Below are 9,342 nucleotides of genomic sequence, written 5' to 3' on the forward strand. Positions count from 1 at the left end.
GTATTGTGGTATTCTTTGAAATGTCTATAGAGAGAGGCTTTTATTTTTTTGTTTTATTGTTTCAGTTAGATTTATGTTTAACATATTCGTTGTCGATAGCTATATTTTTAAGTCAAGTGGATGAAGATGAAAAAATAAGCACACAGGTAAATAATGAGTCCAGATTGCAGTTGCATCCTGAGTGTTTATTGTTATTGTCTGGTACCTGCATTTATGAATGGATGCTGGAAACCCATCATAGTATTTTGCATAGGTCTCTGATGCCCGTGTCGTATGGATGAAACAATCGACACATCATGAAAACCATGCAGAATAGTGAAAGGCACAATCACCATAGATATCATAGACACCAATCTTTATAATACTCTATTTTTGTATTTTGTTACCAAGGTGAACATCTCTTCTAAATAACAATATGACGAAAAATACAAGCATATTTATTTTTGTCCTTTTTTTTTCTCATTTCATGTTTTCAGTCAACCCTCCCTTAAATCACAATAACTATACTTGCTTCCACCAGCCTCTCATGAGGGCTAACGGACATCATTCTATAGTCCCACAGATTAAATTAATCATATTGAACACACACACACACACAGAGAGAAAAATAACACAGAGTATACAGTGCCCGGCTGTGACGGTGAACAACAGAGGTGGATCTCATCAGAGGGCAGAGATCACTGATTTTATGTTCATTACGCGATATTGCATTGTTCATTTCATCGAATATAATACAAACAATGCGAAGAGAAGACGACCTTCGAGTGGACGATGTTAAGGACCCTTGTAAGGCTACAGGGCATTGGATTTTTCTAGATGCATCACTAACATTCGTACTGCTCTCTCTGTAGAGTCAATACGATGAAAAATCAGTCCATTTCAAATGAAAACAAAGAAATAAAAGCATATTTAGATTTACATTATACTTACATTATTTTGTTAAGAGATAGCTAACTACAATAATAGATTAACAGATTTTGGCAGGTGATAGGAAAGACCAGAAGAAGAATTCTTAAAATGATTAAACATTAAATGACAGACGAAATAAAGAGAATTGCATGTAAAATCAAATAATGTAACAACAGTGGTATCGACAACATGGCAAATGTTGGTTTGTTTCGTAAAATACCCAGCAGACGGAAGTGTACTCAAGTTTTTGGAGCAACATACGGTTAAACGATACCATGAAAACAGGAAGGTGATGTTTCAAAACGCAAACACTGAACTGTAAATAGATTGCAATTATATACATTTGAATGCAACTAATTGTTTAGGCTACCTCTTAAGGTAGCTTTTTTACCCAACTCATGCATGTTGGAATGGCATCTCATTCACCAATGCAAACGAAACATACTGCTAAATACCATGATTCTCCATAAAACGTATGACAGTGCAAACTTCTCAAAGACCTCAAAAAATGTACAAACAGTCATATAATTATATACTTTCAGCACCATTGTTAGTCTATTCATTACTGAATACACATAAGATAGATCACAATGTGGTGGACGCATTTCCTGTAAATGTGCTGAGGGTATTTGCTGACTATCGAGGAAGAGCACATTTTAGGATAGTTAATGTGAGTGCATGTGCGCCGAATCTGTCACAAGAGAGACGCTGACCCAACAACCTCTGACAGGCAAACATCAGAAGGCATTGAAGATGTAAATCACAATCATATAATCAATTTAAGAGGCATGATGAAATGCAAATAATTACATCGTCTGAAAACAGATGAATTGAGGAACAGAAAAATGGTCATAATATTTCGTTCTTTGTCTCTGTGGTCACAGTGATTTCTCACACAAGTATTACACGTCAGGACAGGGGAACTTTCTAGTCTTTTTTTGTTACACTGAAAACAAAAAAATAAGCATTTACATCAATGGACAAGCACATATATATGGGGTTTGGGGGAGGGGGGGGGCTATTTTTGTAAGCAAAGTATAATGTTTTCCTTTTCATTTTGAGGTCATTTTAAGATTCTTGACATTTTTTGTAAGAGTCACCCATCAATAATCCTCCACAAAGCAAATAACCAGTCATAATCTATACTCTCCTGCACATACAGAATTATATATAGCCTATGGCAACCTCTCCTCGGTTCTATATGTTGATCATGTGACCTGTAAAGACATTGCACACTGCCCCGATACTCCCGCAATCTTTTCCTATTAGATCAGATGTTGACAGGGAGCTATAATTCAGCTTCACGTCACATTTTAGGGAAATGCTAAACAGCTATATCCCTAAAAGATCACTGAAAAATAATAATTAATCGAGTGTTGTTGGCATAGTATCAGTCAAGTCTATGATGGGCCCTCCCTCAGTTTAACTACAGGCTCCGTTGCAAAATATAGGGAGCTTGATTACTTAAGAAGCTGCCTCAAGAGACTCAATTTCAGTAAAGTTAGATGTAAGCATGTTGCTAAGCTAATGCAAGGCAACACTCTAATAAACACAAATTCATGGTAGGCTACACATACATATTGGGTGAAAATATCTATTTTTAAATACACTGGGGTATTCCTTACCATGCTGAGTATCTATAGAATTGATGCTGCCCACTTTCTCCACCATTTTTTCCCCCTGGAACTGACTTCTCTAGGAAGGGTTCTGCCTTTGCAGGAGCACACCTATGAAATTGTTCCCTATCAGATGTCATATAATAGCAATCAATGAAATTAAATTGTTTGGGCACTGAATGTCTTTTAAAGTTAGCACCATAATGTTGAAAATCATGCAGCAACATCTACTTTGAAATGACCTCTTTGCAAACATATTCCACTATATTTGTCTTGCTCTGTAAACTCTCAACTGCTTTTATCAGTTTAATTTTTGCTCACACTTTTATCTACATACTTTTCATTCTTGTTGTTTTCAAGTGACTTCCGTTGCTGTAGGACTTTACTAAATTACATTACTAGGTACAATTCTCTTCTGGAAACCTTAAGCCCAACGTATACTGTGGCTGTACGCGTTCCCTGATGGTGAACGGTGCACGTACAGCGGCACGTGTGTGAGTGATTTAAGCGATTAAATACCAAAGTCCACTAGATAGTGCGCACGCGCCGAACACACCTTTCCTTGCTCACGACCAAAGAGTATACTTTGAAAGGCTCAGAGCGTAACACCGAAAGTGAAGTATACCCAGGGCTTTAGGGTAAATGGGTTCAATGGTTGGCTCTTTTTTCTGCTAACTAAAAAAAATGTGAAAAATGAACCTCATTATATTTCAACAAACAGCGCTGATGTACCTGAAGTGTCAGTGTTATACATTTAGAGGGATGTTGTATGTAACGATACAGAGTTTGCATGCGTCTCCTTTTCTGCTATACTCCCAGATTGGGAAACAGATTTAGATGTTACAAGGACACACAGGAGGTACATGGCATTTAAGCATATATACGGATAATCTTAGACAGAGTAATTGTGCTTTGTGGTGGCCTGCCTGCCAGATGAGAGTGAGAAGAGGATAAAGATAAACTGGCTTGTGCTCAAGGACAAACCTAATTAATATGAAACTGAATAACATAATGGATGTAAAACGAGTGAAAGCAATAGGAGGACTTTAGAGGACATTTGAGAAGGAGGGGGATTCAGTGGTAGGGATGGGTTTCTTGGGTTGTCTATGTGTAATAATGCCCTCAATGTAAACTTTGATGCCTCAGTGGCAGATGTTGCGCTGGCACGGTTGGTGCAGGAAGGAGTTGTGGGTGTGGGTTGTGCGCCGTTGGACCTGTTCACGCACACGGTTTTGGCGCTGTATGCGATTGCGTGCCAGGTGCCGACGCTCAGTGCGGGCTTTGGCCTTCTGGACCCTGGAGACCTGGGTGACTTTAGCTAGGGCACCTGCCTGTGCGGCCGCTCCTCGGGTCACCCGTGTGGTCATGCTGCTCCTGGTCACAGAAGGCACTGCTGATTCAGACATCCTGCTGGAAGAATGGGAAACATTTGAGTGCGAATGGAAATAATGGTGTGAAACTGGAATGTGAAAAAAGTAGTAAGATGGAAGTCACAATTAAAGACAGCGGCCTTCCAGTTTTTGATATTCAGCATGATTTTTATTTGATTTAAGTCAGGAGAATCCAGTCCTGCTCCTGTAGCTCCAAGTTTCTAGTGATCCTGAAGATTTTGATTAGCTGGTTCAGGTGTGTTCAATTAGGATTGGAGCTAAAGTCTGCAGGACAGAGACCCTCCAAGAGTAGGATTGGACACCCCTGGTGTAAGTGCTTACATATCCGTATACAGATTTTAAATGCATTGGCTTGCAGATGAGCAAAAATGTCTATCAACAGCCAATCAAATTTCAGGAGCCAATATGTCCAATTAGAAATGTCTGATCTTTATGATAGTGAGAATATTAGTGTAGGGCATTTTTAAGAGGTGGTGTACCAAATTTTGTAAAATAATCATCCACTAGGTGGAAGTATAATAAGCTAATTTTTTTATAGTATAAGTAGGCCAGGGCTGTGCAATTCTGGCCCTTGAGATCCACTGTCCTGCAGAATTTAGCTCCGACCAAATTAACCAATTTTTTAGTAATCCTGAAGACCTTGATTATCTGGTTCAAGTCTGATTAGGGGTGGAGCTAAACCAGGGATGGGCAATCCTGGAGACCTGGAGAGATCAGCTCTAACCCTCATCAAGCACATCTGAAGCAGATGATCAAGGTCTTCGGGATTATTAGAAGGCTACAGGCAGGCAAGTTTTGATCAGGGTTGGAGCTCAACTCTGCAGGACAGTGGACCTCGACCAGAGAACCCCTGAATTAGGTGGAACAAAATGTTAATGTCATCAAGCGATAAATAATGATGTGTTAGTCCTTCCATGTTTTTGTCTGACATTTTATCAGTCACCTGGTTTCTTTTTGTGTGCAAAAAAGTAAAAAAGTTTTCTCTGCATTTCTCTTCTGAAGTTTGTTTTCTAATCTAGATTCCTAATAAACCTGGAATTTATTTACTACAAACATTGTCGGCTCTGTGATGAATTGCTGATATTCCTCTATTGCAGGAGTCTCGAACCCTGCTCCTGAAAAGCTACCTACCTACAGACTTCAGATCCAAAACACCTGGCCTGTAATTTCCAGCTAACCATGAACACCTTGATTAGCTGGTTCAGGTGTGTTTGACTGGGGTTGGAGCTGAACCCTGCAGGGAGGTAGCTCTCCAGGAGCAGGGTTGGTGGCGTCTGCTCTATTGTAAGTCGCTTCGGATAAAATAGTATGCTAAATCAGCGGATTTCAAACCTGTCTTGGAGGCCCCCAAGCACTTATGCCTCATCTAACACACCTAATTCAACTCATCAGCTCATTAGTAGAGACTGCAAGACCTGAATTAGGTGTCTGATAAGGGAGACATACAAAATGTACAGTGCTGGGGGACAGGTTTGAAAACCAATAATGCATAAATGTAAATCTTGCATCTGTTTACAATACAGAGTTACATGTGTAAAACTTTGCTAACTGTGGAAGTGAAATTTACCTAACACTGCCGGCCAGGCTGGTGGTGCTCTCTTCCATCGGAGGGAGAGGGCCAGCCGAGACGTACACGGACATGCTGGGGTGCTCGATAAGGAGGTCCTCCATGGGACTAGCCTCCGCCGTGGCTCCCTCTACAGTAAAACAGGGGGGAGGGGTGACAAACCAGCTCTCATCCATGCTGCAGTCACTACAGGAGCACGAGCCCCGCTCGCTTAACAACACATTCACTTCTACTGACTCAAGGTGAGAGAAGGAGGCGGGATCAGGAGGAGAGCAGATGGAAGGGGAGGGAGGATGTGCTGCCTCTCTCCTGCCTGCTCTAGTCCTGCGGCTTTTGCAGGTATGAGGAGAGGGGCCACATATCTGAGATGCATGACATTCACTGCGGGGACAGGGATGTGCTACTGATGCTACCTCTGGCCCATCCTCGCCTTAAGTGAAGTAGGAAGAGATAGAAGACAGAACAGGGTGTATTTCCAGAATGTGTAAGGTTTGGTTGAAGCCATGCGAATGGGGGATGCCAGTACCATGAGCACACATACCAGAAAAAGGAATTCATTCAAATATGGAGAAATAAGAAGGGATACAGAAACAACAGAAAAACATAGAGAATAGGAATACTGTCATTAGTTTCTTATAACCCTTTTAAAATATTGCTATTCTCTAATCACCATGGACTTCTTTATAGAGCCTCAATGACTTTGTTCTAAAGCCTAGTGATATGTAGCACTGCCTCAACTTTTGGCGATACTTGGGGTTGGACTATTGGGAATAATTACTAATGGGGGAGATTGGCAAAGAAATTCCACACTTCACCTTACTTATGTTTTGTGGGTGTGACAAACCTCAGAGCTCAAGAGGGTGATAAAGTTATCATTTAATGACTGTTTATTAAACCAGATTATTATTCAGGTAGTGAAGGAATTTCCCTTGCATTGATTTTGAGTGGCTCAACATTGCGATATGTGATTTTATTCACATTTATGTGCATAGATTGTTCCCCTCGGGTAAAAATCAAGTTCCAGGGCGGGGGCAGGTTGGCAATCCCCTCGATTGAAATTGCATTCCATGGGGTGGGGGGAAAATCAATCATCACCACCTTTCTCTCCTCTAGCGACACATACTTCTTTCGGGGACATTCCAGAGTGCACATTCTATAAGCACTTTACTATCCTTAATAAACTGTGAAGCAGTTAATAACCACTTAATTACCTGTGAAGCAGGAGAGGATTTGTGAATGGCAATTTAACAACACAAACAGGGTTGCCAGGTTTGCATAACAAAACCAGCCCATTTGCTATTCAAAACCTGCCCCATCACAGCCAAAAATAGCTCCATTGCACCCTGGGGGCTAAAAAGCGAGTTCCTTGGGGTGAGGGGCTCCCAAGTAAAAATCACGTTCTGGAGGATAAAAAGCAAGTTCCTTGGGGTGAGGGGATGAGGGGCTCCTAAGTAAAAATCATGTTCAGAGGTGGAAAGCGAGTTCCTTGGGGTGAGGGGCTCCCCCAAGTAAAAATCACGTTCTGGAGGATAGAAAGCAAGATCCTTGGGGTGAGGGGCTGAGGGGCTCCCCAGTAAAAATCACATTGGGGGGGTAAAAAGTGAGTTCCTTGGGGTGAGGCGGGGAGGGGCTCCCCAGTAAAAATCATGTTCTGGGGGTAAAAAGGGAGTTCATTGGGGTGAGGTGGGGAGGGGCTCCCCAGTAAAAATCAAATTTCGGAGGATAAAAAGCTAAAAATAAAAAGTTCCTTGGGGTGAGGGGCTCCCCAGTAAAAATCACAATTGGGGGGGGGGGGGGGTTGAAAAGGGAGTTCCTAGGGGTTAGGGGGGAGGGGCTCCCCAGTAAAAATCACATTGAGGGTTAAAAAGTGAGTTCCTTTGGGTGAGGGGCTCCCCAGTAAAAATCACGTTCCGGGGGTAAAAAGCGAAACACAAAATTGAGCTCATGTACCTAGAAGTATTAATGTTAACATACTCAAGTAAAGTATGTTCACGTCTTTAGCTTAGCAACATGCTAATGTCAAACGCTATTGGAATCAACAATGTTAGCATTTGACAATTCTTGCGTTTTTTGTGAAAAGTGTTCCATGGTGGTTATGATAATGATGTCTTAGAAGATAATTGCCTATATAGACAGTAAATAGTGAGGCAGTTCACTAGGTTTTGGAACCAAGCCAACGTTTTACGAATTCATATAGATTAATCCCCCTGTATACAGTAGAATTTTGCCTTGTTACCCCAACATACTCTGAAGCTACCTTAATAAATTTAGGTCCCATTAAAGACAGTGTTTTTCGTTGTTTGTGTAGGACACTCACCGGGCAGATTGACCATTAGCCATCCCTCTTCATCAGCCTCAGTCACACAGGGCTTTGGTCCCTTTAGTTCTGGAGTACCTTCTTCCTCGCTCCCAAAGAACAGACTGCTGAGCCGCTGGAACATGGCTGCCTCGGAGGTCAAAGGTCACAGTTTTTTGTTTCCTGAGGGATAGCTGCCTTAGAAATTGTTGTTTTGTTTTATTAACTATAGTGACTGATGTTTTTTTTTTCAGTGATGTGACAGATGGCTGGTTGATCACAGACGTATTGGCCTTTTTTTGTAGTCTCAGAGAAGGCGCAGTACAATATAAGGTCTCACTTGGTTGTTGTGGTGCAAAGATCTACATTTGACAAAGACAGAAAAAAGAGCAGGAGGGATGGTCAAGAAAACCATATCATGAAATATTTTTCAGGGTTTATGAAAGTAAATTTAAGACTTTTTAAAGACATTTTTAAGTACACATCAAGTAGGACACATTACTTGATGTGCTTGATGAACTTCCTTGATGTGCACAGAACTTGTTAACTATGACCGGAATATATGAAATATGACCAGTACCTGTTCTTGACAGTAATGGGATTCACCCAGGCCAGAATATTATCATAATATTATTTGCATAATTCTCTGCCTGTCTGTTCATCAACATCTATTTGCAAACCATATGACTCATTAATCAGTTAAATTAAAATGATTAGAATTTAAAAAAAATTAGAGATTTAAAATCAATCAACTATTCATACATTTACAAGCTTATTTAATGTTCATTTATGCACATTAGAAAGTATATTTAGGTGATGATGAGTTTATATCCATTCTTATTATTTTCTTGTGTTAAATAATTAAATAGATAAACAGTTTATTTTAATGTCAACCATATAATCTTATTTTTAATTCACTGAACTGAATTAAACTGATTTTTAATTTCAGTCCCAATGGCTCCCCTACAGGCAGGCAGTGCGAATATGCGAATCTGGCCGTCAGTGGGCGGGGCTTCAGATGACTGATGATGCTGTGACGCCATAGACGCAACAGACCCCGCCCTCTTCAGACTAGCGGACAGAGTACGCAACAACAGAGGAGAAGCAGGTTCGTTTTGATAGAAACAAGAAAAAAACTGTTTATGACTTCAACAAGGTATAAAAATAGTTTTTTTATCCTTTTAGGTCAAATTGAATGCGTACATCAAAACATAATGCGTTGATTAAGATAAAAAGGTTTTAGCGTAGAGAGAGAGACTGAGCGCAAAGGGTCAAAGCAATGACAGCTCGGATCAAGGGTATTACCAGCGCTCTCAAATCACATACATAACCACAGACTGTATATATCAACCCGAAAAATCACATTCTATTCAATAATACAGCTGGTTTAATCAAAAACGGGTCGATAAACGGCCAATGTTGCTGAATATACAGGTTTGTCCCTTACGCAAAATGCCAAAAGGGATCCATCCATTGGCATTCAACGTCGACTTAAAAACACAATTTTGGCATGAATGCTATTTTAAAAAACGGATTCTGTGAGAAGAGAAATCAGAAAACCGT

General features: G+C 40.6%; 1 protein-coding gene across 6 annotated transcripts in view; it reads right to left on the reverse strand.

Moving 5' to 3' along the window:
- Positions 1–164: 164 nt before the first annotated feature.
- tp53inp2b (tumor protein p53 inducible nuclear protein 2b) overlaps positions 165–9,342 on the reverse strand; it is a 9,758-nt gene continuing 580 nt past the window's right edge. For 2 of the 6 annotated variants that reach the window (XM_077224935.1, XM_077224937.1), the window contains exons 2-4: positions 7,801–8,141; positions 5,484–5,613; positions 165–3,935 (exon numbers count right to left, since the gene is read on the reverse strand). In XM_077224935.1, coding sequence (XP_077081050.1) covers positions 3,668–3,935; positions 5,484–5,613; positions 7,801–7,924 — 522 coding nt within the window. In that variant the 5' untranslated portion in view covers positions 7,925–8,141 and the 3' untranslated portion in view covers positions 165–3,667. Of the gene's footprint in view, positions 3,936–5,483; positions 5,914–7,800; positions 8,142–9,342 lie in introns of all 6 variants that reach the window. The other 4 variants (XM_077224931.1, XM_077224932.1, XM_077224934.1 and 1 more) reach the window with 2 other exon arrangements.

The sequence above is a fragment of the Siphateles boraxobius genome, unplaced genomic scaffold (genome assembly GCF_051911475.1).
Source record: "Siphateles boraxobius isolate OS27281-9 unplaced genomic scaffold, OSU_SipBor_1 94, whole genome shotgun sequence".
NCBI lineage: Eukaryota > Metazoa > Chordata > Actinopteri > Cypriniformes > Leuciscidae > Siphateles > Siphateles boraxobius.